This window comes from Amphibalanus amphitrite, unplaced genomic scaffold (assembly GCF_019059575.1).
Source record: "Amphibalanus amphitrite isolate SeventyFive unplaced genomic scaffold, NRLGWU_Aamphi_draft 000141F_arrow, whole genome shotgun sequence".
NCBI classification, from domain to species: domain Eukaryota; kingdom Metazoa; phylum Arthropoda; class Thecostraca; order Balanomorpha; family Balanidae; genus Amphibalanus; species Amphibalanus amphitrite.
This window is the reverse complement of record NW_024881636.1, coordinates 263281-290797: the sequence shown is the minus strand read 5'-3', so window position 1 is coordinate 290797 and position 27517 is coordinate 263281. Positions and strand designations below refer to the sequence as shown.

The window sequence follows — 27517 nt, the reverse complement described above, 5'->3', positions numbered from 1 at the left end:
TCAGCTGTTTTTGTTACTTATTGCTATGACTATTTTGTTGGCAAGGTCTGATAAATGAAATGTGCTTGGACTTAAGTCTCCATTTTTCCTGAAACGAGCTTCAAGGCGTCTTTATAGGCCGTCCACTGCACATTAAATTTCTGACAAAGCTCAAACGCTCAAACGGCATTTTCTCAGAATCTTGCATCTTGCAACGTATAGATGACAATTAAATGCGCATTACAAAGTTTGCGCTGAGCATTGGCTATAATCCTTTCGTAAATAAGCCGGTAGGCTAGTACCTACTCGGCAATGGCATTGCATTGCATGCAAGTCACAGGTGGAGTGACAACGAAACGTCATATTACTATTTAGTAGGCTGGTACCGATGCCGGACCGCGTCGTCTAAAATTATTATCATCGGACCGAAATTCGAGTGTCCCGTCACCGTGTCAGGTATGACGTCACCGTCCCAGGTGTGACGTCACTCCGTGCCAGGTAGCCGAGTGACGCGCTCGGTGGCGGCGGACGCAGGCGCCGGTGGCGGCGGCGGCGGCGGCGGACAGTGGCGCGTCAGTGACGCCGCGGTCGCGCCACGAGTGCCGCCGTCCGTGGTGCCGCGGGTGACGTCAGCGGCTGGTATACCCGGAGCAGAGGAGGACCCGATCGAGCCCCAGGACCGGGTGTCGTTGTTGTGAGAGACGGCTCAAGACTGACATGCAAGGCGAGCTTCTTAGTGCTACAACGGGCTAGAAGAGATACTAAAGAGTAATACGAGACGAATTCTGGACTGAAGTAATACTATATGCCCTTCAAATTACGCGTAACTTTGTCATGCCGGTTGCTACACAAGATGGGATCAGATGAAATATGAGTCTGATTATTAAAGCCAAACAAGAGAAACTGCTAAACGCCCAACACCCGTTATACTCATACAAACCCGAACCAGGTACAGTCGTGTTTTGCATAAGTGAGTGGGACCGGATCAGGAGAGATTGAACAAGTTGGGCCAGTCTCTAAGAATAGCGGACATTTCTGCGGCGTGGCGTCCAAACGAGAGTCGGTCTGATTTGATGCGACTGAATTTGATGAAAAAACCCCGACAGCGCTTGAGATCTGAAGTGGGCTCTTATCTGAACCAAGGATGGCAAGCTTAACGTGAACCAGCTCAGACTTATTAGTAAAGTTCACAGGTAATGCTGAAAACATTTAAGTGCTCCAAGATATCTAGTCAACGCTTTCGCTAATCAATCAGGTATGCATAGACGGTGAATGAGTGAAGAGTGGACAATGGCCATTTTGTGGATAATCATCACAGAGTTACATGCCCTGTCTATGGATTATTTACTTCGCATTATACCACATTTAATGTTAATTTGAGTGCCAATAATTAAAGAGTGAGATAGTACCTATTTTGTGCTATCGTGTATGAAGAAAGGACAAAATAATATGCAATAGGTACTAATGCTATATGTAAATGTAAAAAAGGTATGATACGATACAAGGTGAAATATTTACGCTGTTATTCTCGAATGGGTTGGTATGCTCGGTATGGTAATTCCTACAAGAAAAAAGAAGAAAAGAGAAAAATGCACAAGAAAAAACATGCAGTTGATTGGGCACCTTTCTTCTTTATTTGTTCGCAAAAGTTGCGATATTTGCCCTAAATTTGTTTTCATTTCGAAAAGGGCTAGAAAATATTACCGAGATGATGACCATTCATTTACTTTTTGTCCATGCTGCTGTCATTTCGTAAATGGCTTCTCAACATGCAGCAGAATTTATTGGGAGTCTGGCTTTTCGGAAAATATGTTTGTGAAGTGCTTAATTTCGCTGATCGTGTTTTGTAAGCGCTTCTCAGTTCTGCCTTCCTTTGATGATGTCAAAATTGATTCTATCCGCCTCTCCAACCTCAAAGTCGTCCCCTGATTAACACTGGAAGATTCTCTAGAATTTGCTGCTGACAGGACGTAAAGATTGGCGCGACCAATGCGGTGTCAGTTATCGAACGCTTCTACGCCGGCAACTGATATTGTCAGCTACATAACGTGAGCTAGGGAGGGAGTCGGATCCTGACCGCGATAAAGTGAATTGTTGCAGAGCTGCTTGGGAGTTTGTGTCACTCCCAGCCCGGTACGTTTTGTTTTACTTCATTGGATCTTGTCGGCTTTTGATGTATTGCGTATTCTACACACGAAACCATTGTTGCATCAATTGCGACCTGAAAACGAAAGTAGAAAAAAGGCGTAGACATCTCAAACCGCCGATTTCGCCGTCAATTATGAGAAGCACGGGCGGGAATAGTTCACGGAATGCTCTAAAAGTAATCGTTTCACGCCGGTTCGTGGGGTGAGGTCTGAGCCGGTTCGGACTCGCTGTGTCGGAGTCAGTGGACTTTGCCGCTCAGCCAGGGGCGGAGGGTGGTGGCTGTCAGCAGTTGAAGGTCAGGTCAGGTCATGGTTGACTATGGAGAAGGGTCACTTGTCTGACAAGTCATGCAGCCAACATTAGGTTTTATAATGAAACGGAAATACTACATACCGGCTGTTAGGTAGTCAGCTGTTGACTCATGCATAATGCAAATGCGATATGACTTGAGATTTTAGAGATAAACTGTAAAGACTAGCTTAAGACCTCTGGCAGATGCACAATGAATCGAGCACACAAATGAGGAAGAATGTGGGAAGCTACTAAGCAAGTTTCTAGTTGAAGGCCTCTCGTTGAAGCTCCAATTGGTGCCGGGATGCTTGAATGTTAGCTTGCTATTTCCATGATCTGAATTGTTTATAAACCGTTCCACTACAAATGTCTTCAGAATGCCGTCATAGAATAACTCAAAAGTCGCGCCAAACCTTATATTTTTGTCAGGCACAAAGCAATTTGAGAGCGCCGCGCAACACTAACAAAACTTCCTATGCACTTCAGGCGAAGCCTTCGCATGACGCCCGGGGCGATTTGTTAACTTTACAGCAACAATAGTACCTCTTTGCTTATAAACATCCCGGTCGTTGAGTGTTTGTTTGGAGAAGGAGCGAAGCAAGTTCAGATGAGTAAGGAAGTATAGCGAAAACTCGTGAGCTCTTGCAATAATCGATGAATCATGCGGCTGAGCCTTTTTGAAAGTTGAAGCTAGTTATGAGATGTTTTGGCAGGCGTGATGACATTGTAACGCTTAGTTAATTAATTATCTCGACAGTCTTCGTGTCTCTGATCGGTTTTAGTGGTGAGGACTCATGAGCACCTACATAATATCAAAAAGTCAGGAGTCAATCACGCTAAACCGGACTTGGCAAAGTCGACAACTTAAAGACAAATTTAACAACTAAACGCCCGTTCCAGATAACACGGATCGCCTCGATTAAGTTCTTTGTTTACAGGACTAGACGAATTATTCGTGGCGAGTTATTCACCGCAGGGTCACATAGTCGGCGAGTATTTCACGTGCCCTCCCATCATCTGCTGAAGAGCACTCACGTTGCGACGTTAATTTGGCGTTTTCTTCAGGCACAGATCCTGAGGTAGATTTGTCTACGATTCGGTCAGTGTTTAGCAACTGCTTCATTTCAGAGGCAAATGTTTTCTGCACATTTTCAACCGGAACTCATTTTCTCTGACATTTTCTCGGAAAATTTCATGATAAGGTGAATGACTGATCGACTGATCAAAATTGAAGCTACACTGTCCCATTTGCGAACATTACCTCAGTCAGTAAAGTCACCAGAAGTCAGTTGTTGTATCCGTGTTTTTCTGTAACCAGTTGCTGTTACAGCGCTTCAGATAAATCAAAGTCGAGCTGGGTACCGGGAGGGACAAGGAGTGCCCTTGAACCCCTTGAAAGGGATAAATCGACCAATGATATAGCCGATAGCCCTCATCAGATGGCCATTGATGACCCGTAAAGGCAGGCACTGACATTACGGACATTTGACCTTTATTTCAGCAGTGTTAGGTAATCGGAGCAGATTGACGCTCTGAACAGTGCACAGTCAACAATCCTCGGTTCCGGCTCCAGCGTGAGAGCTATAGTTCGTTTTTTTTTTTTTCAAAAGGACGCTGGCTCAAAGTTCATTATCGAAGCTCTCACGTGAGTTTTGGCAACTTCAGCGTCTGGCTAAGAATTTCTTGCCGAAAAAATGATCGATTTCAAATTGTGCTCGGTAAATACATGGAAATTGTGACTTCAAAAATGAGCATACTATGATGACGTCACTGGTGGCAGCTGGCACCCAATGTCCGTACGAAAGCATTCATTGCCAACGAATTTTGGGAAAACTTCGTTTTTTGCTCTTACCGAGGCCCGAATCGAGTAAGCGATTCTTTCCATGATAGTTATGCATTGCATTGCAATGCAAGTTCCACAGCATGACGTCACTAATGTTCTCATGTCTAGTTCCAAAACGCAGGCATGGAATTTATGGGGAATAATTCACATGTTAAAATAAGGCGACGTTCGAGTTTCTCAGGTTCAGTTTCTGCCCGTTTTGCTCGCTAAAACACGTGCTTGTTCGAAAAACATACTTGGAGCCAGCGTCCTTTTGAAAAAAATGAACTATAGCGCCGAAATCTGGGAGCGCCCAGTGCCACTGCCCCACACAGCGCAGCGGTCCTGAGTGGCCGACTGCACCGCACGGCAGGGGTGTGCTGCGGCACAGCCTACCCAGCTGCTGCTCGCTCGTGACGTCAGCGATGGCCGCGCCGGCCGCCACGCCGCCGGCTGCTCCGGCTGATCGGAGTGATCAGTTAACTGATCATTAATTATCGAGGCCAAACGCTTTTTTCGCCTTTTTTGGAGGTGGGGGGTTGGGGGAGGGCGGTAAGAAAGTGGCTCCGCCTTTGGTTAACACAGACAATGCTGTTTTCAGTCATTTTTCACATCCCTGGCAAAAGAACCCGAATAGAATCGACAATCGATGCTTTATCGGTTCGCGGTACTGACTGGTGCTGTGCTGTTTCAGGGGGACGCTGGCTCGGGCCATGTACCTGGGTCAGGAAAACCAGGAGCGACATGGCGGCATGTACTTCACTCGGCTCAGCGTCGGCGCCCCTGAGGTAGGCATTCAGTGACCTGCGCCCGGCGACCGGCGTTATAGACGGTGACCTGCTCGCGGGGTGCTCAGCAGCTGGGGTTTAAGAATGCAGGGGGGGGGGGGTCGATCGTCTTCCGTTTTAGTTGTCAATGGTCGATGAAATTGACGTGCTTTTAAATAGAATGTAGAATGATTAAGGTTCAATCAGTCAACCGCAATACACACTCTTCACATTTGATCGATTCGGCAGTCATTTCATTCGCTTTACCCACGTAAATGTCGATTGTCGCTGCGTTTGAGCGGGGGCCCGTTCCTGGGCCACCATTGTTTGATGACTGGCTGTTGTTGCTGGGTGGGTGGCGTTCCCGACTGACCTGGTTTGAACCGCGCTGAACCGGGGGTACGATGAACTCCGGCGAGGCGACCGCTACTTGTTAACGTTACGTTACGCACTATTGTGGTACAGCGGACAATGACTAATCAGCTGATAGGTTTGTTGGTAGAATACTCCATGGAACCGTGAAATGGTTGTCCGCTTGATGATTGCCAATTGACATTTCTCAATGTTTATGTCTTTATTAATGTCAAATCAATATTTTTATGTTAATTGGGTATATTGTCAGCAGTGATGGTATGATTGCTCAATGCTCATGGCATTCGCTATCTTCCAAATGCCAAGTGAGGTTTAACCCTCGCCGGACCTATTGGTTTTCTACATACGCGCCGGCCGAGGGGGGGGGGGCGGGTACGACCCCCCCCCTCGCCGTTTCGCCCCTGGTGGAGCTAGCGCGTCGCGGAAAAAACGAGCGTGTGCGCCGTTACGAGACGCAGAGATTGGTACCCGATTTTAAGGTCCTAGGTCAACCGGTGACCTCTGAGGTCAGGTCAAGTGCCCCAAGGTACGGTTCAGTTTTTGGTGAATAACTTCGCAAAAAAACGGCCACAGAGCGCCGATTTTGGCAGCATCGTGTTCGTCTCGCTCAGGCGCGTCGAATGATATACTTTTTGTCCGGGTCAGGTCAACTTGGGGTGTTGACCTCAGGTCAAGGTCAGGTCAGCACCCCCAGGTCACGAAGTTGGTCGAAAGAGGTCATGTCGCATATCATTCGATTCGGCAGGTCTTCCTGAGTCCATTGGTGGCTTTCCCGACTCGCTAGCTCAATTTGATCAAGAGTTATTGACGAAAAACTAATATGACCTTGATGACGTCATAAATGACGTCACACAAGGTCAACATTGCAAAAGTGACGCATCTAACCTTGCAAGGAGTGCATCAAATCACGATTCTGTGTGCTTGAGATAGTTGGAGATCGTTCCCGGCGCCAGAATAGCAGTTTGAATTTTTCCCCATTGACTTATAATGGTGAGGTCACGAAAATGACCTGACCTCATATGACCTTTAGGAAAAATCCGAGATATACAAGTTGTGGGACTCATAATGGATACTAGATCCTGCAAGTTTCATTTCCCTGTGACATCTCCTCTGGCAGTGAGGGCGTTGCGAAGTTGCGACATCTGAAGACCGTGCAGAGGTTCACTTATGACGTCATAGGTCAGTGACCTGACCTGACCCAAAAATGCGGTTGGTGTCAAAAGATCCGGCTTGGATCAAAGGTCAGGTATGCCAAGTTTCAGCTCTCTATCGCCAGCGTGTTCGGAGCTATCGCGAAAAAACCCTATGGGGGGGGGGCGGCACCCGCCCCCCCCCCTCGGCCGGCGAGGGTTAAAGAGGTAGGGTCCAAGCCCGGTCGTTATGCAATCAGTGTTGTACGTACCTTCAGAGCTGAATTTTATATTAACATCACTTCTTATGATATGCATTTAAACGAACTGTGAGAATGTCCCTTTTACATATGTGAGATGATTACTGTGCCCGTCATTTCTTCATATTGCGGGAAATTTTTGTATCCACGACACCTCGCTGTCTATTTCGCTGCGCTAGCGACTGTTGGACCGCGGACGTTAACTGACACGAACACTGAACAGACCTGCCATGTATCTTGTATCCGTCTGAGCTCATGACGAAACCCAGTCAGTATATCGCAGTAGCCCATCCATCTCTGATGGAATGATCTCATCACTGCCACCACCCCGCCATTGTCGGCGCGGCGGGAGGAAATGGGGAGCAGGTGCTAACTGCCGCCCTCGGAGGCCGCGGCGACTCTCTCAATCGCAGCCTATCTCCAGTGGTGTACCTTTGTGGCGTGTTGGGGTCGACCACCTCAGTCCCCGCCCGCCCGCACCGGTCGGGGGAAGGTAATCGACACTGGCTGGGAATCGAACTATTTCAGCTCGGTCACCAAAGTCCTCCGCCGCCGCCGGTCGGTGGAGATCGAGCAAATCTAGGTCGGTCACCCAACTCGACCGTAATCTTCCGGCTGTCGTGGCTCGCTGATAATCAAACCATTCCAAGTCGGTTACTTACTTCAGTCCCCTCACTGCCGTTCAGTCGCTAGAGTATTGGAATAATTCCAGCGCTGGTTGCCTTACAGAAGACGACGCAGAGCTGTGCTTTTTGCTGACTATTTCGTCCCGGTCGATGGGGGATTATGGAACGGCTCGCTATGCGTCAGCGCTGGTGGCGAAGATTTTGTGACGTCACCCGCGCTGTGAGCCACGAATGTATCCGGCTGGTTGTGACGGTCGGCGGCGGTGCTCTTATGAGACAAATTAACACAATCGCGACACTTCCTGCAGGTGTCGTTTTCGCCGATCTAATGATCGCTCGTCCTGGGCTCTGTTCGTCGATGGCGCAGCCGATTGAAGATCATATACGTATGTTGTTCAGCATAGGGCAGTAATAGTTCCGGACAATGTGTCCTTATCTCCATCTCGCGGCTCTGCGCAGTCACTGCGTCTCCGTCGGTTCCTCCATTTCCCTCTGAGCGGCCGTTCCGTCGCCGGCGACGCTGTCCGCCCCGCCACATTCCTCGGCTTGTTCGCTGCCGGCAGCACTACCAGCCCCGACTGTCCTGGTCCAGCCTGTCCTGGTCCTGCCGTCGGTGGTGCCGGCGCTACCTGCCCCGTCACCTTCCCAGCCCGTCGGTACGGGGACCCGCAGTTGCTACTGTACACGAACCCCAAGTCTAACCGTCTGTCCTGTCCAGTAACAACCGATAACATTGATATCGACTGCTGGTCCCTGTACAAGAGCAGCTGAGGTTTCCTGTGAGTACCCTCTGACAGCTTATCGTTGTTCCCTGTGAGGGTGCTGGGACAATTTACTCAGGGTCGCTGTACAGTAGCAACTGCGGGTCCCTGTACCGCCGGCGCTTTGTGCCCCGTCACCGTCGCCAGCCCGTCGGCGCCGACGGACGGTCGTCAGGCGGGGGCGGCGCCGGCGTCCGTCAGCGTGCCGCCGGCGACGGACGCTGATGGCGCGACGCCCCGCGGTGGCGGCGGCCTCTTGGGCGGCCCTTCCGCCGTCCACGCCGGCATTTTTACACATAAACAGGCGGTCCGTGTTGATAGTGCTGCGGGCCGGCCGTGGGGAAACAGTTTATAGGGGCGGCGACGGGCGCGGCGAGCACGGCCCGCCGGCGTGCCTCACTCTGTGACCGCTGGCCGTGCCGGCCGCGCTGACTAGTGACCGTGCTGACGTGCTGATCGGACGCTGAGCTGGCGTGCCGGCAGCAGCAATGGCGCGGCCACCACGGCGGCTGCGAGCTGCCGCTGCAGCCGCCGCTCTGGTGGATGGCCGGCCCGCTGCCCAGTCACATCCAGGTCAGAGATGGGTCACTCGGGCAGAGTCTATATAGATGCTTCGGTGGGCGCTCTTTTATAGGCTGTAACTACTTCAGGCAAATCCTTTTACTGTAACCGCTAAGAAGATTTGGAGACACTCTGCCAGGAATTTTGAACTGTAGAGGCGCTTGGTCTTAGGCTTTGAAGGTCAGGGACCCTGCTAATGACGGTAGAGAAACCCGGCTCGAGGCTGTAGAGACACTCGGCCTGAGGGACTGCTCAGGAGACTCGGTCAAAGTCAGGTCAGGGTACTCTTCTGGAGGCTACGGACTCGGAGGACATTTCGGTCAGAGACTGCGAATGGCGCTCAGTCGGAGGCCAGGCCAGGGATAGCATTCACAGATGTTAGGTCAGGTCAGAAGAGCTGTGTCAGGTCAGAGGTCAGAACCGTGGCCAATTTTCACTGCTGGGCCGGGGATTTTCACTCATAACCGTCAGGGAGTGCGATTTGCGGAGGACAGAACCAGGGCCCAATCTTACCAAATGCCGTGAATGCGCATTCACGGCATTTGGTAACATTCAAAACTATTCCACATTCACTTATTCATCCGTTCTGGCGACATTCATAATCATTCGCGCTATCAAAATCATTGGACAAGATTACCTGGAGGTAAATAAAAAGAACATCTTTAATATCAGTGCCGTAAACTCCGGCCAGTGCTGCCAAATCCTATTCACGGCATTGTTAAGATTGGGCCAGGATCTGTAGAAGTTCGTATGGGCCAAAACGTTCAGTAAGAGGTAAAATAACTCGAACACTGGGGCTTGGTTTTTATTTAGTTAGAAAGTCGAACACACATACGTTACTGTGGGCGTGGAATAATTCATTGAGTCCTCGATGCACTATCCAGAGCTGAGTTTGGTTCTTTGCAGGGAAACCTGTTGGTATGGACGTCGTGGCTCAGTTATCTTATCTGATTTTTACTTCACTTGTGTTGGAACTTGGAACTGATTACACCAACGGTCATCGATTATTGATGAGAGATCCTGGTCAAACCTGCATCATGTCACTAAGCCTATTCTCAAAGCAGCTACATGAATTCTCATTCCTTGAATCTTAACTTGACAATAAATGCTAATCTAGTCTCGTAATGCGTTACTCCATCTGCCTTATACAAAGTGGGGTCATTTTGCGGTTCATTCGTTAGATAAGAATGATATAAGGAGCAGTAAAGCACCCAAGAACAGGACAATTTGGGGCGATCACGCAAACGCATAATGTATGCCGTGGTTAGCAGCAAAAGCGAGTAGGTTTATCCCGGCTGTTATATAGCCGCAATAAAGAGCTGCGTCAGAACATAACGGCGGTGCGTGACCGGCTGAGGCGGCGAGGGCGTTGTGCTTCAGCCTCCGGCATCCAGCGGCTCGAGCTAGCGGTCCCGCTCCCCGGGGCGTCCGATCAACTTCCGAGGTTCGGCCGGGTCTTGCATTGATATACGAGTATGGACGTCGTGTATAACATGGGTACGGACCTCGTACGGACTCGACGCATAACATGGGCACAACCAATCCTTTGCAGCGTAAGTTTGGATTTTTTCATCGTTGCGAAATTCGTCTCATTTGTGCATGGCTATTTGATTTGGGAGTCTATGAATCCCCGAATTTTGAGAAGAAAATTCGTGCTGGCGAATCCGATCTAGACAGACTTCCATAATATTCATCAAGCTACTGCATTTTCCCATTTCAAATCACGGTACCTTTCTTTTGCCAATTTCAAATAAAACTTCTCCTCGCGCCAAAAAGACTTAGTCGGATGAATGTTTAATAAGTTTTCGCGTGAAGCCTACGAACTGAGACGATTCGCCGCCCCGGGGAGCCATAGCTGTTAAATCCGTCCACCCACCGGAAGTGGTCCACTTCCGGTCAGCGACCCGGACCCGATCGAAGCGGTCTCATTCGGAGGTCGGTCAGCGGGTCGAGTGAGGTGGTGGGTGTTGCGAGGAGCCGTGGGAGGCGCTGGGTGCAGGGCTGGGGACTGGGGAGGCGCTGGCTGGGTGCATGGGTGGGGACTGGGGAGGCGCTGGGTGCACGGCTGGGGACTGGGGAGGTGTCAAGTCAATCCGCCGCTCTGACGCCTCACCTATCGCGGTGGGCGGGGACAGCTAACAGGAACACACACACGTGAAGGAGCACGTGCTGACGGCCCACGGTGATCGATGAACAGTGTCCGTCCCGTATGGGCGGGATGGAGATCACGTAACAGAGTACCTATAGAGCAGCGCTGGATTCGGCGCAGCGCTGATAGGCGAGCTTGCTATGTGTGGTATCCGGACTTGTTAAGGGTTGTATTGCATAATACAACGTGTATTCAATGGAAATTGTAGTTGTTAATTTAGACAATCGAAGGATTTGAAAAGGATCTCGGGGCTATTTCGAACAATATCCAATACAATATACAATATCCTATTTAAAATGATTTGCTAAATTACGTAGGTTTCACGTTTGAATGTTAACCCGCGCCCTGCTGGGGGGTGTTTGAACACCCCCCTTGTGGTTTTTTGCGAATATCTCAAAAACGGCGGCGTGGAGCGCCGCCGTTTTTGGTACACCTTATCATACATCAATTCTACACATGTTGTGAAAATTTCAGACCAAGGTCATTCAAGGTCAGGTCACCAGGTCACTTGAAGTGACCTCACCTCATAAAAAGTTTCAATGTCTGTCATAGCTACACCGAGTGACTGATCGTTTTGAAACTTTCAGCGATTGCTAAGAGCAATAGCATGTACAAAATGTATATCTCAGAATTTTGATATCGATGACCTAAGGTCAGGTCAATTTTGCGACATTCCCATTATAAGTCAATGGGAGAAAATTGAAATAAGCGTCTTTTGGACAAAAGACATTATAAACACTCCCAAACACCGAATTACAAGTGGTTCAGACACACTGAACATGAAAATGGTGTCCGTGACCCTTGTTTATGCCCTGAGGTCATCTTAGGTCACGAATGGTATCGTTTTTCGCAAATAACTTTTGATAGAGGCATGCTAGAGCGATGAAAACGCCTTAGATGTGTTCAGCTCGACGATACGGATCGACTGATATGCAACATGACCATTTCCGGACAGGTCATGACCTTGACCTGAGGTCAAATTTTTAAGTTGACCTTTCAAGGTCAACTTATAGTTCATTCGATGCGTCTTGACGAGAGGAACACAATGCCGGTAAAAGTAAGCTCGCACATGGCTTGGGTCAAAAGTTATTGCAGAAAAGCTTTCCGAAAAAAATCGGCTATTTTTGCAGTTTTTGCCCCCTGCAGGCAAAACCGTTGACGTTAGGTCAAATCTGAGAGAATTACTCAGAAAGGGCTTTAATAGGGCTATCGAATGCGCTTTTCCGCGGCGCTGTAGCTCTATTGGTTCTCGAGTTATGCGTTGGCTTCTTGGAAATTTTCGACATTCGACCTGGAAATCGGCGAAATTTTGCCTTCAATGACCTCTGGTGACCTGACCTTTGACCTGACCAAAAATTGACCGAATTGATTTCGTCATTATTTTTGACGCTCTTTCGAACGCCGCCTTCCGCGTATCGCTACGTGACCCAGGAGCCGAGTTACAAGGGGGGGGGGTGTTCAAACACCCCCCCCCCCCCCAGCAGGGCGTGGAAATCCAGGACCCCCAGCCGGGCGCGGGTTAATGGTCAGTAGCTTTAATGTCAACTGCCGGAAACCATGCAAGCTCCTACATAGATATATTTACAGGAGCTTCAACGAAGTGGCTTTTTTGATCAGATAGGTATATGCATGGCATTTGTTTTTTACTCTTACTATATATTTAACATTGACGAAGAGCTGACATTTTGATCTGTCAAACATTGCAAAACTCTTACCTACCATAGGTTAGGTATATCACTTCTTCGGTACTTAACAAAATGACCACCATGGCTCTCAGGGCAGAAGGGTTCCTTACATGGGAATCAGTCGAGTATGAAAACATGGGACTGATGCGGAATGGTGTAGTTACCTCAACCGGTAACTGACTGGTTTAATGTCTCCGTTATGTGCTCTTCACACAATTCGACAGCCCTCGAAATCACTTGAACGATGCTGTAAATTTTGTGAATTTTCACTCAGGTTCAATTTGTGGCCGTTAATAATTCGATAATGCCAGCGTCAGCCGCCATTTTCATTCCCCTAGAAGCCGGCCCTCACTGTGACTAGAATAGTCCAGTGAAATATTAGCACGAACATTTATCTTTGCTGACCTTCACGCCGTTGTAAGTTTGTCTATCGTGAATCGCGTCTGGTGGCTGGGTAACGCCCAACTCGGCCGGACCGAGACGGGGCGGCACAATCAGATGGAGGCTGAGGTAATTTGACTGCTGATAAGTGAGGGCACTGACTGTCGGGGAAAGGGTCGGCACAGGTCACCGTCGCGTCGGTCGGTGGGGAAGGGCGGGACTTTGATAAGGCAGCTCTGTCCGCCGACGTGGTTCGTTCAGGTCACTGTCGGTCGGTTGGTTGGGGGAGGGGTGCTGCTCACTGTTCAGTGATCATATTATTGCTGGTCGATCAGAAGTTAGTTCAAATCACTGTCCATCGATGGAGGTGGGGTAGTTCAGTTCACTGTCGGACGGCGTGCCTCGTTCAGATCGTCATCTGTTGGTTGCGGTATTTAGTGAGGAGCTGTTTGAATCATTGGTCGATCAGGGGTCGGCTCACGTCACTGTCTGCGGGTATGGTTCGTTCAGGCTCCCGTCTGTCGATGTTATAGAAGCCCAGGTCACTCAAACGTTACGACCAACCCGTGGCAGTAAGTGTGCAAAGCGTTACTACTTATGGAAGGGTCAGGCATCTGACCTACCCATCCGGATGGCTCAAGCAGACTGTCAAAAAGACGTTACCTTTACTTCACTTATGTCTTAAAAATATCTGATCATTTGAGCTTCGTCGACCGTGCTCACCAGTGTGTCGCTCACTCTACTATAAACTCCTTCCTCTCCTCCGTCAGATGCAGCGTCTGTCGGACCCGCGCGAGCGCCAGTTCCTGTACAGAGGCGGCACAGTTCACCCCTCCTCCCTCCGTCAGATGCAGCGTCTGTCGGACCCGCGCGAGCGCCAGTTCCTGTACAGAGACGCCACAGTTCACCCCTCCTCCGTCAGATGCAGCGCCTGTCGGACCCGCGCGAGCGCCAGTTCCTGGAGGCGGCACAGTTTACCCCTCCTCTCCTCCGTCAGATGCAGCGTCTGTCGGACCCGCGCGAGCGTCAGTTCCTGGAGGCGGCACAGTTCACCCCTCCTCCCTCCGTCAGATGCAGCGCCTGTCGGACCCGCGCGAGCGCCAGTTCCTGTACAGAGGCGCCACAGTTCACCCCTCCTCCCTCCGTCAGATGCAGCGTCTGTCGGACCCGCGCGAGCGTCAGTTCCTGTACAGAGGCGCCACAGTTCACCCCTCCTCCCTCCGTCAGATGCAGCGTCTGTCGGACCCGCGCGAGCGCCAGTTCCCGTACAGAGGCGCCACAGTTCACCCCTCCTCCCTCCGTCAGATGCAGTGTCTGTCGGACCCGCTCGAGCGTCAGTTCCTAGAGGCACCACAGTTCACCCCTCCTCCCTCCCCCAGATGCAGCGTCTGTCGGACCCGCGCGAGCGTCAGTTCCTAGAGGCACCACAGTTCACCCCTCCTCCCTCCGTCAGATGCAGCGTCTGTCGGACCCGCGCGAGCGTCAGTTCCTGGAGGCTGCAGAGCGTGGCGACATGGCCACCATGGTACGGCTGGCCTCGGAACCGGAGCCGGTCAATGTCAACTGCACCGACATGCTCGGACGGTCGGCGCTGCTTATCGCCGTCGACAACGAGAACGCAGAGATCGTCGAGATGCTGCTCAAGTACGAGGCCGTTATTACAGGTGGGTAATGGGTGTCCTGGCGTCATCACAGGTGGGTAATGGGTGACTCCTGCCGTCATCACAGGTGGGTGCTGGGTGTCCTGCCGTCATCACAGGTGGGTGCTGGGTGTCCTGGCGCTATCACTGCTGGGTGCTAGGTGTCCTGCCGCTATCACTGGTGGGTACTAAGTCTCATGCCGTCATCACAGGCGGGTGCCGGGTCTCCTGCCGTCATCACAGATAGACGCTGTCTCTCATCTGGACTCTTACGCAAGGACGCATGCCTATCCATCGTAGAGGTAGGGATTGGGAGTTGCTTGGAGGGCGATAAGTGGGAATGCTTGTCGCGAGTTGTTCACGTGGCAAACAACTAGCATGTGTGGCGATTTAGAGCTTCTCAATTTAAGTGTGGAGGGATTCCGGTCATTTTTTACCATAGGAGATTCCGTAGTATGCATACAAACATGTTTTGCCATACTCCATGTTGGTGTAGTTTGATTTTTACTCTGTTGGCCTGCTGGGTTTTCAATTTTTGTTTATTTCAATCTTCAAAGTCCTCGCAAACTTTTCAAATGACATGCATTCAGGAACAGTTTCTGCTCCAAGCAGGCTGGGTGAGCCTTCGCTGGAAACCGATGTCATATCCGCTAGAAACCGACGTCAATGTCGATGGTCGGTAACCGCCACCAAATTAACATGCCTGTACCTGTCGCTGTCAGCTTGTGATCTGTTCGTACAGCCGCCGCGCCGGCTGCAGATCACTGACAGCTCAAAAGGGTGCCCAGAGCCGTCCTTTAGCTGGCTGTTGCCGACCGATTTGCATCACTTATTACATTTACGGCGACTGCTTTTGAAACACTTTGTAGGTAAATGTCTCATAACTCACAAGAGGCTTGTTCGCTGCTCGTTTCTCAGATGTTGTCATCACATCTTCATTCATGGCGGTGGCAGCTTCATGGGAGGTTTAGACGCTCAGCATAATCGATTGTCGTTCCGCTGAGACCTTGACAGTGCCAGCGTGCCGCTGACAGAGTAAATTAACTCGTCGGAAACCGATTTGATAGATGCCGAGCCGCCCGCTTAGCATGCGTTCCAGGTGAGTCAGGGTAATGGACTACCAATCTGCTTTACTAGTCAGCCTTCATGGAAGCTATTGATTCCGATGGTCATGACATTGGCCTTCATGACTGAAGACATCGACTGTGCGGTGGGTTTCCGTCGACCTTATAATAGTTAGCCTGTCTTATATGGTTTTGGACAGCCTGAAGACATATGCACGGCTCGTCTGATAATTGGAAACTGTCCGTAACATAAGGCAAACATAATTCACATCAACAGTGATTTGTTGCGCGGGGCTCACTGTATTTATTGACAATAATGTGCACTTGACAGGCTTATACTTTATACTTGATGATTTGGATCCCCATTACGTCGGCTGAAGTTATCCAAAGGTCGTTTTAGGTGCGAGGCACGATATTTGAATGGGCGTCACCTCTGCCGCGGGCCATTAGGTTCCGTAATTTGCCTAATCCCGAATGTGCGGACCAATTTCCCGTTCAGTCACGGCCGGGGTCGCAGTTCCTCGTCAGTATCAGGTGACCTTTGCCCTGTGACGCGGGCTCATCGCTGGGCGCGAGCCTGTGCCATCCCCGGGTCACTAGGCGGCCGGGTGACTGACCGTCTCTGAGGAACTACAGACACCAGCGACCTGTTGGCTAGCTCTACAAACTGATAAGTCCATTTATGTCTCACGCCGTCTCGGGCCCTGTGTCGTCCTTTTAGGTTATGCAGTATGCACTGTGCGTTGTCGCTCTCTTCACTCCTCCCCTACATGATCCCCAACACTCCCCTGTTAGTGCGCTGTGAATTCGGGCTGGATCTCCCTCCCGCTGGCATGCAGACCTATGGCGATGGGGTCTCAGGTAATGACAAGGTCATTGGAGGGGATGAATAATTAGTATGAATGGTCTCAATGCATGCGTCAGTGCATTAAATTAATTAAAAGAAAAAATTGGCGCAAAACGACCTTAGAAGTCGGCGCGCCCTAAAGCCGTAATAAACAACCAAACAAACATGCGTTTAAAAAAATCGTTTAATATCTCCCTCCTCATGCATGTCTTCACTTTTAGCGTAGTTCTCTTGCAGCTCAACATCCCTAAGCTTTCACGATTTGCACTATAGTGTTCCTCCGAATTCGCATATGTATGGTTCTCCCGCCAGTGTTTACGAGTCCACTGTGCCAGTCTTGCCGCGTACCCAGCATGACCTCCGTCTTTCTCGTTAGGCGGCCGACAAATGCGGTCCTGTTACCCGAAAAGGCCTAATTACCTCGTGGGCTGCAGAGTATTTCAAGACTCATAAGGTGCATGGGGTCGTGGGGCCAGATTTATTGTTAAAATAGATTCTCAAAGTTCAACCGGTTCCAGATTCTCTAATCGCTACACTGAAATGCTCTTACTACACAACTAGGTACTTGCACAATACACAGACTTCTTTGTCCGGTAACCAATTTTTGTTTGTCTGTGTGTATTTGTTTCTTTTTTGGGTGGGGGGGGGGGTTGAGAGTTGGTTCTTCTCTGACGGAGCATCGCCACATTGAGCAGCGGCCGACCAAAAGTTCACAGTCGTCATTCGCTGGCGGGGGGGGGGGGGGTCGGCGGAAGAGGCCAGCGCGCAATCTGCGACCGCCGCGACTGATGTGTGTCGAAATTGACGCGCTCGCCGGTGAGCGTGCGCCTCCGTTAGTGGCCCGCGGTCACGATGTCTTGCTCCGCTCTGTGACGCGGACGTCGGGAGTTTGTCCAGACGTCCGTGTCGGAGTATCGAATGAGACAGCGTCGGCGGCAGTAACTGGATAAGCGTCATCACTCGAGTTCGCACCGGAGCAGCCCTGCGCAGTATCGCCAGCAAGGCGTCCCGGCGGCAGCCCGGCAGAGATCATCACCGGCCATCGAGATCGAACGGCTTAGTTTCGAACGAACTGAGGCTAAAAGTAAGCGGCAATTAGAGGAAATGTCTCCGGCTTGATAGGAGCTCTCTAGCACCGCTGCTCCTCGAAGGGATGAAGTTTTTAACTAACTCTGTGTTTAAAAGAAAGAGAGGTAGGTACTCTTTTTAGCGAATCAATGACAGTGACAACGACAGCGAATCAGTCAGGAAGCTGAACTGCAGATTGAATGTCTCAGCTTTTTTTGACGAAGCAAGTTTTTTATTATTGGTTTCTAACATTTACCTGTGTAGACAATGCCTTTTCCTCCGCTACCTTGTAAGGATAATGAAATTAATATAACTTTATCCGAAACCGTTAATTCTTTTTCGCCACCCAATATCCGTGATGGTAGTTCTGGGAGGCCGCCGCTGCCTATCGTTCTCCTCCCGGCCGTTGTGGGCCTTTCTATGGGGCCGTCGCTGTGGCCCACTCGAGGCTGCCCACGCAGCAGTGGCGCCGACAGCCGCGGCCATTGTCTGTACACGGCACGGGCTGCACGTGCTGACAGCGGCCCTCTCGGGACGCCGCGGCCGCACATTCCCAGAAACCGGCGCAGGTTTCCGCGGCCGGAGATTCAGCAATATTGCCGGCGCCGCCGAGTGGGGCGCGATTCCAATCAGCTATCGGGCCTGATCCAGCTCAACGTGGTCAGCCGGGAAATGACCAATGCATAGTTTTTTAGTTACCCCCGAGTGCATCAAGATAATGAGCCAAGTGCTACAAAAGGTCCGCAGTCTGCCTTTCTCACATGCGATGATTGGCTATAGCCTATAGGCATTACATTCCCAATGACGTTGGAGACTACAGTAAAAAAGAGGCCCGTAGAGCTTCGAATATTTCTCGTCGCCGTACTTCTTTTTCACAATAGCATAAGAAAATATGAAGCTATTGTAATTTAATGCCTATGTATGTTTAATCATCCATTCGATGTCGGTTTTTGTTTGAACTGTTCTCTCATATAGTGGCCGTCTTCTCATTTGGGCTGTCGGTGACCGCCCTGCACGACCCCTCGCCCCCGCCCTCCCCCCTCCAGCTGCGTCAGTGCGTCACGTGCCCCACAGACTCTGATTGCCCTGGGCCGGTCGGCGGCCGACCCCGCAAAGGGCGCACCACACCTCATTATGAGTCTGCCGACCCCCGACCTGCCATTGGTCGGTGGGTAGAACCCTATATACTCTGGGCAGCGCCAGCAGCGCGCCGCGTGCAAATAGACAACTATCGATCTCAGCCGGTTACCTGCTGCAATTAGAGATAAGTGTTTATTTTTACGGATCATTGATTAAAAATCACGGTACCTGGACAATGTTTTGATAGCTTTTACCGTTTGTTGAAAGTAGGTGTTTAAGATCTAGGGGACCGCAAATGAAATTGATATGAATAAGATGCATACGATGGTAATGTGAATTGTAAAGGCAGAGGTCTATGTTTGCAATAATGTAGCAGTGATGGGCGATCTAAAGATACACGGTCAAACTTTGGCACTTCCGACTTTGGTGCGACACCCTGAAAAGCAAGAGATTGACCGTGGGAGTGATTCGAAGTTGGTGTGAAGTTCTATAGGCACGAGGCTGTTGAGATTAGAACCGTGGCTGTAGCTGGTCAGTTCTTAGGTCTCAGGACCTGACATCCTCGAGCTCCTTTCTATTGGACAACCCCGACGTGCACCGTCACAACCCAAATATTCCGGGGAAGACCTCAATGATTAGCAGCGAAGCCGACTTCACTATACCTGTCGACTTCACCAGGAGTGTCACAGAGGCCGCACGTCGTCGACCCGAACCTGAACGTTCTTGGCCGAACGTTCGTTGCTTTCGCGAGGAAAGTGACGTCTCTTTTTAACAAGTTCTTAGCACGCCCCATTGAAATGATTCATGATGGTGCTATGCGATATGAATTATGTGGAATGATTTCTCTCGTCTCTCTTCTACCAGCCATCCTTGATCAGTCTTTCAAGTTTCATTGTGGCTGTATTACCAAAAAAAGATCACCGATACGGGTTACAAGTGACAAATTCTTGTTCTTAAAAACATTGGTAGCTGCACCAAACGACATGCAGCTTATTCTCAAAATCTATGCGACAAACTTCAATAACTAAGGCATTGACTCCATTTTGCATACCCATACCCCCAGGCACCTCGAATTACTAGTGGATTCCTTTGTTCTGCTGCAAATCACTCATGGTAGCGTGGCTCACCCAAACGCCAACATTAATGTCCTCATTTAAAGTCAGATTTTCTCGAGGATTTTCATGAAATCTTTCATCACAGCGCAGAGAGCAACACCGCATGTGTTTCATTTCACGTCACATTAGGGCATCTGCATAATGCATGCCACATCAGTGAGTGTAATTTGCTGAAGACGCGGCTCGTGGGGTGCTATCTCGGCCGAGTTATCCGCGTGCGGGCCCGTGCCAGCGTGGCACGCAGCGGCGTCCACAGGCGCGCACTCCACAGGCGGATATGATGCATATCGTACTCGTATACGCTCCTGGTCAGAGTCACTGTACAGGCCAGCCGATGGACGGATTTATGGACCGACGAGCAGTGGATGCCGGCCTGCCTGGCAGCTTTCCTCTGATTTGATTGGCTGTACCAGTGGTCTAATTGTGTTAAGTCATGTTCAATTTGTGAGTAAGTCATGTCCTCATGACCTTGCCTTCCCCAAGGACGAAGTGCTGAACCAGTGGCCCTGATACTGCTAGTTCATCAACTGACCCTGACCAGTGACCTGACCTGATTCGTCTCCTCCTCCGTCAGGTAACGCGCTGATGCACGCTATCGCCGAGGGCTCATACAAGATCGTGGAGCTGATAGTTCAGCACCCGTCCATCCAGAGCGATATGCTCTCCTCACCGCTGCCGCCCTCCGAGAGAAGCGACGCGCCGCCCGGCGTGTCGCCCATCATGATGGCCGCTCAGTGCAACCAGTTCGAAATCCTGCAGCTCTTTCTCTCATACGGTGAGCGGTGGGCTCGAAATCCGGCAGCTCGTCCAGCCGTGGTGAGTGATGTGGCTGAAATTGGGTGTGATCAGAGTCTTGAGGTTCATCGTGTGCTATGTGATAGGTTGATGTACTCGAAACGTTGTGGTTTACTCAGTGTGTGATACGGTGACATATGGGGTGGAAATCGTTCGGATATACCGTGAGGCTGGTAATGTTCGCTGCAATATGCAGAGATTCGGGGAACGTTGTGACTCAGAATGTCGGCGCGTCTCACAACTTTTAAGTTCCATACTAACATCTTGCGCGAAATCATTGTCTCGTAAACTTATATTGTAGCTGAAGTCCTATCAACTACGACTTCGCAGCTGAAATCCCATAACCGATCTTGAAAATCAACCTTGCCCACGTTGCACAGCTTCTCGTCTGCTGTTAGTGATACCGCTAGGCAGGTTGAACGCCTTCTGTCAGTGGTGCCTTCGGTAACAGCTACTCGTCTAATTAATTAGCCAGTGCGCTCGTCGTCAGACCTCTGACGTCATGACTCCGTACGGTGTCGCCTAACCGAGGTATGTTACCTCAGCTGCACGTTAAAATTAGGCCGGCTGTCGTCATCAGTTCCTCAAATATTCAATCTCAGCTGCGGTTGAGACGCAAACGATGATTAGCTCCGGTTTCAGTCCTCCACCTCCGTTTAGTTTTTCCAGACCTAGTTATACTTATGACGTCATGGAGAGGACAGTTCTGCCGACAACTGCGGCGCTTTCATCGCGTGCTTCTGCGAGTTTTCGGCCACTTATGACTGATAAATGTCTGTCTGGAGACATTACCAGGCGGAGTTTCGGCTGCGCCCAGCCCTAACTGGGCGATCCATTCCGCAGTGTGCCCAATGTTACCCCAGACCAGGTGCTCGGAGGAGACTGGGCCTGTGAGAACCCCGGGCCCGGCCGCCGGATCGGTCGGCTGGCCGGGCCAGATGCCGTACGTCATTGGAATGGGCGACATTGTTAGACCCGGTACAAATCGGAGAATGGTGGGAGATTACAGAGGCATTGAACCCGGCCGCTCCGTTTGATCTCGGCTATTACAGGGTGTCCCAGAATTACCCGGACATTTATTTTCTGGCTAAAAGTACGACTACGCTCGCTTCTAGTGATATACAAGCATCATACTTTTATAAGATATCCCTTAGCTATCGAGATTGGGGACTGTGTGCTTTTGGTGGCCGGTAACGACTCGAATCAATTATTATCCAGAGTCAAGTAAGAGTAGTCCTTTTCCGTTTTCAGCTTAAGCCACTAATAGGCTACCATGGTGAATCAACTCCCGTTCTCAACTTTGTAAACGGACTTTCGGCATGGTTTTTGCTGGAGAGCTTCAGCAGCTCATCTGCAAGCAGTTAGGATTGAGCAAAGCGCAATTATATCAGCTAACGAAGCCAGAGAGAGCAAGAGATAAACCTGATTGACAAGCTTGGGCTCGGCCAAAAAGGGCCATGCACCAGTTGTCAAACAAGTGGTTGCTTGTCATAGACAACAAACGTCACCGATCTAGCTAAAAACTAGCTAAACAATAGATCAGGATTATCTACAAAACATCAGTCTACTTTGCACCACTATCTTCGACAAAATTTTGGAATTTGGAGCCCGTCGCCAGACAAATATGCGAAAACTACGGGAAAGGCAGCGCAAATCACTACAATTCATCCCAAAAACATAACATATACAACAAAACAGTATATTGAGGCACACTTTGTGGTCTAACGAAGGTATTATGTCATTTGAACCGCCCGAAAAAGGCTTGTGTGAACGTCAGATGGCTACCACTCCCCAACAGCAGAGACGGCCAGGCACCCGTCGAAAATCAAATTGTATGACATTTTGAGCCACCGTGCACTCATTAGTCATTGGGCTTGATATGATGGCCCAAAGACAACCGTTTACTGCGGTAATATTCTACCAGTGCGAAAACTGGATGCCGTGAACCAAATGGCCATGAACGGGTTTGTTTTGGAAACCAAATCTGTTGGAAGCCAAAGGTTGCGCAATGTTCAGACATGGAGCTTCTCCACTCCAGATGTAAAAAACGCAGCAAAAGTGGCGTAGGCAGACATTTTTGTTTTGGGGGATAATACCTTATGGCCTGGGAACACTTAAATGTCAAGGTTATCTTATATGATCGTATTATCCTCCGGCAAGAGGTCAAAGAAAACAGGCCTACACCCAGTTTCGGGAGACCCGTAAAACAACTGAGACCAGCAATGGCTGGCATTTTTCCATCATTGTCGGCTGATCTTGTAACAAGCGTATCTATTGCATGTGCTATTTCACAGCCACCCTAGTTGACTATATAGGACGGTAAAAAGAAAAAAACGCAATCATGTTTGCCTTATTTTATACGCTAATTAACCCGCGAGTTGCTGGGGGGGGGGGCGTTAAACGCCCCCACTTTTTTCGCCGGGCCATAGCATAAAAACGGCGCGCCGCAGGCGCGCCAAATTTTGGGTACCTGTAGGGAATTGATTGAAGTGTATTGTGACAAAGTTTCAAAAAAATCGGTCGGAAAATTTTTGAGATATCGAGGTTTTAGTGACGTCATGATTTCTGAGTTTTCGACCAAAAACGGCATATGTTCAAAAAATCGTATAAAATCACAGAATAGACATACAGACATGCCGTAAACGCCATTAGACTGCCAATACCATGAACAATCAAATGGCTATCTTCGATTATTGATTATCGTACCGTATATTCCAAAATCTTGAACTGAATCTTGGCAATTTCTCGTGACTACTTCACGACCATGATACATGCATCTCTTAAATTGAACTTTTTGAGCCAAACACGTACACATATGATAAAATGAATGTCATCATCGTGTTCTACGCCCCAAATTACCCATAAAACATGTGTCACAGGCTGCGAATATCAGTTTTGATTTTCGGGGATATTTGCCTACCCGGTTGTCCTGACCTTGACCCTGACCTATGCATGACTGACCCCTACATGGAGCTGACACTCTTGTAGGCCTTATATGATGGATTGTGCACCGTCTTGACAGAGTTTATGACAATAGGAGCCCATTGCGAAGTTCCGAAGTCCATGGTACTGAAAGCTCGATTTCAGGTGTTTGACCTGACCTTGACCCGACCTGTGACCTCAAAATTCAACTTTAAAGTACTCATCTGAAGCGTCTCGTCGCGTTCTTTCGTTTGCCGCCTCGTGCGTTTCGCTGCGCCTATTGGTTCTCGAGTTATCGGCTGGGGGCGTTTAACGCCCCCCCCCCCCCCCCCAGCAAACGGTGGGTGGCGAAATACCCCAGCAACTGCCGGGTTAACAATGTCCGGGTAATGATGGGACACCCTGTAGGCGATTTACAGGATCAACCTTATAGTACATATATTTAGGCACTGCTCAGTGGCAAACGAATAGCAATGACATCAACTGCATTCGGCTACGCTTGGAAATTTGTAAGTTTTATGTGAATTGCAACACAATTTTACAAGACAGACTACCATTCAGGTCTCTGATTCTATCACTAAGTACGCACCCGCTCGCGCCACGTGCCGTTCAGTCTCGCCGCGCGCCCATCACGGTGCGTTTATTTCCCGTCGGCCGGTGTGTGTGTGTGTGTTAATTGCTCAGCTGCATGAGCGGACCGGCGATCACGGATGTTTAACCGAGACCGGCGAGAGCGGGCTCTGCCATCAACAGCACCATTGTTTGGAGGTGCCGGCGGCGGCCATACCGGTCCTGTGCTCCGGGGCGGCCGAGTACCAGTCCTGAGTTCGGCACCAACTCCGGGGTGACCAAGTACCTAGTGACCGTGCAGAGGGAGAACCAAGTACCGCGTAACTCTGCATGGGGGCAGGCCGAATACCACGCAATCGTGCAGGGAAAAGACCAGCCATATCAGGACCTAGTGGCAACGTGAAAAAGTCTTCGACACCACAAACATAAAACAGTTGCATGAAGAGCATTCTGCGGGGCCTTACGATCGTCAATTTTGTACACTCTGGCCTCGTACTTCAAGGGTTAATAGTAGTTTCGAAATGCCACGACTATTTCGGAGACTGACCAGCATTTATTTGAAGGCTTTAGGGCTGCACTTTGGCCTCCATTTTACCGCAGGGTCCAGGGGCTGAACAGCTTCTGCAGCTCCAAGTGTCCTTCGTTTATCTGAGTGGGCGTGATTCGGCCAGTGACGTAAAGAACTCCTTTTAGGACCCGGGTAAAATTACAGAAAGACCCTGTCAACAGCGGCGCCAATTTCATTGAGTGCGGTCGGTATCCCCCTCCGCCGCGGCCCGGCCCGTTCAATCATCTCCAGATGCGTACAGGTAGGTATCTCTCTGATGGACAAATCTCCCCAGTATGTGTCTCTCTTTTGCGGCACATCTCACTAGCAGGTATATTTTTGATGTGACGCATCTCGCCAGTAGGTAGCTATATATCTGATGTGACATATCACCAACAGGCGTCTGGTAAGACATCTCGCCGGCAGTTATCTCTCTGATCTGACATCTCACCAGCGGTTCAGGTATCTCCCTGCCGCGGCACATCTCTCAGCGGCCCGTGCCGTGCGCGAGCGGCGGTGACCTCCGAGCACCAAATAGGCTGGAGGGGGGGAGGGGGTGATCGACTGGGGACGGGTCGATCGAGAGGCCGCAGTCCTTCTGGTATTGATGCCCGGCCGAGCCCACTTCAACACGTCTCTCCGGGCGGTGGTTGGCGACTATAGACAGTCTCGGAGCGCCGGCGGGGGTCCAGTTCCACCGGAGGCGCCGCCCGGGGTCTGATTTCGCCAGAGGCGCCGCACGGCCCGGGGTCTGATTTCGCCAGGGGAGCGGCCGAACGGCGCCGGATGGCGGATCTGTGACAATTAGGAGTGCGCTTTAATGTGATATGAGATAGGGCATGGACGAGACTCACCGTGATATAATTTCAAATCTGGTTAATAATACAATTCAAATTATTAGCTGTAGGTATATTTAGCTTGATCAAACCATGCGGGGAAATGGGATGAAGTGATGATAATTTTGATTTCAGCTCTTGCTACTATTTATTTCGAATTCTATAACGTGGGGGTCAGATTCATATTCAGGCTGAAATTTAATAGTGCTGCAAAGAAATGCCTTTCTGGAAAGCATTCACTATTCGGCGAGTTTCACAGATTGTGGTTATTGCTCATCAGACGATTGATGGTCAGGGACGGGTTATGTCTGGCTGCACGCGATCCCGCCATTCGGGCCATGTTTTATTCTACTTATGGCCCAAAATGCGTCCGTGAATGGATCCGAACTAATTTTATATGGGGTCACCGCCCCTGGCGCTCCTACCATCCCCAGCAGGGCTCTGGTCTGTCTGGGGGATGGGGCGAGTGTGCTGCCAAGTAGCACAAACTCTGTGACTGTAATGGGTGGCATAGAGAGATAGTGAAATCCTCTGCCACCAGCCTTATCAGAACGGGCGGAGCAATCCTTTCCGAGCTCCGACTCGGGCGCGGCGCCGGAGAAGTGCAGCTGTCTTCGAAGGGAACTAAGGGACATGTGGGCAGCGGATTGTCACAATGCTAGACACCTTTAGAAGTGGTTACACGTATGAATGCAGGAAACCATCTCACCTGTTATTAAGCTCGTGAAAAGACACTAATAGGCTAGGTACTTTATGTTCATATTCACTGTAGGAAATGTAAACCCTCCCTAAGTTACTGAGCTCCATAATATGTTTGCTGATATTTTATGTATTTTCTCCCTCGTTTCCGGCAGGCGCGTTCATCCGCCGTCCGCACGCCAGCGACTGCGGCTGCCGACCGTGCACTGAGGAGATCCAGGAGGACCGCCTGCGCCGCTCGCTGTGCCGCATCCAGACGTACCGAGCGCTCAGCGGACCGGCCTGGATCAGCCTGACCAGCGAGGACCCCATCCTGGAGGCCTTCAGGGTAGGTGGGACTGTGGATGAGACGTTTAGGGCCCGAAGATCCCATTCTGGAGCGGCTCAGGGTAGGTCACAGACCGATGACCTCATCCTGGAGACGTTCAGGGTGGGTGCTGGGTGAAAAGAGTGGTATAAACTTCCTCGCAGATGAAGACCCATCCTGGAGGCCTTTGGAGTAGGTCAGGGGCCGATGTCCCGAGTGGGGAAGGCGAAGTTGCTTATTGGTTACCAAAATCTAAAATCCAGCATAAAAGAAATTACCACTTCTTGTCTGTTGGAGCAGAGTATATAAATGCTGGACGATGGCCGATGTTCTGCCATAGAATCGAAACTTTTGGAGTTCTTGCACTGCAAAAGGCAGATGTTCTATCCACAACTTGTTCAGAGATGGAGCTAACGTGTTTTCTTCGCGAACTGCCGCCACCATTGTCGCTCTCCGACCGCCGCTCTCCCTTTATGTTTGTCACTATCGCCGGCGCCGGGCGGTGAACGGCCCAGAACCGTTTCGTCCGCTCTGAGGCCGCTCTGATAGAGACCCGTGCCCCCCTCCCCCCCCCCCGAGTCCCAATCACACCCTACCATCAAAGAGAACTGTTGACAAAACGCCCGGCCTCGGAGCAGCTCACCGTCTCACCACAGAACCGTCAGCGGATATTGGCGCACTCTGCGTCAGCCCATCTATCGGCGTATATTTCCGACCGAAAAAGGCGCCGTCATAATGCATGCTAAATCGAATGAGCTCGGCCTGTTTGTTTGGTTTGGCGGAGCGCGGTGATTGAGATGGACGGGAGAGGTTTCAGCGCGTGAGAATTTCCTGCGAAAAGTGAGCTGGGTAGTGGGAGGATTGGAGTGGAATGGATGGCTGGCTACGTTGTCGTGGCGTTTCAATGGCCACCTGTTCCACTCCGAGTGACGCCGAAATGCACTCACGTGGCGGTGCTAGGATAGCTGGAACAGAGGAACGTCTCTCGTCCCCCACGCTTTGAGCCCTCGCCACGATCAGTGCCGCCGCCATTTTATAATTAGACCAACCCTGCAGTCTAATTTATCGGATTACCAATTAGTGAGAGCGCGCTCA

The 27517-nt window shown here is 50.4% G+C and overlaps 1 protein-coding gene across 1 annotated transcript in view; it reads left to right on the top strand.

Annotated features, from left to right (window-relative positions):
• Positions 1-4936: 4936 nt before the first annotated feature.
• LOC122382506 (transient-receptor-potential-like protein) overlaps positions 4937-27517 on the top strand; it is a 55053-nt gene continuing 32472 nt past the window's right edge. Inside the window, exons 1-4 of the mRNA XM_043367913.1 lie at positions 4937-5028; positions 14386-14596; positions 20321-20521; positions 26271-26443. Of these exons, the coding sequence (XP_043223848.1) occupies positions 4954-5028; positions 14386-14596; positions 20321-20521; positions 26271-26443 (660 nt within the window). The 5' untranslated portion in view covers positions 4937-4953. The remainder of the gene's footprint in view (positions 5029-14385; positions 14597-20320; positions 20522-26270; positions 26444-27517) is intronic.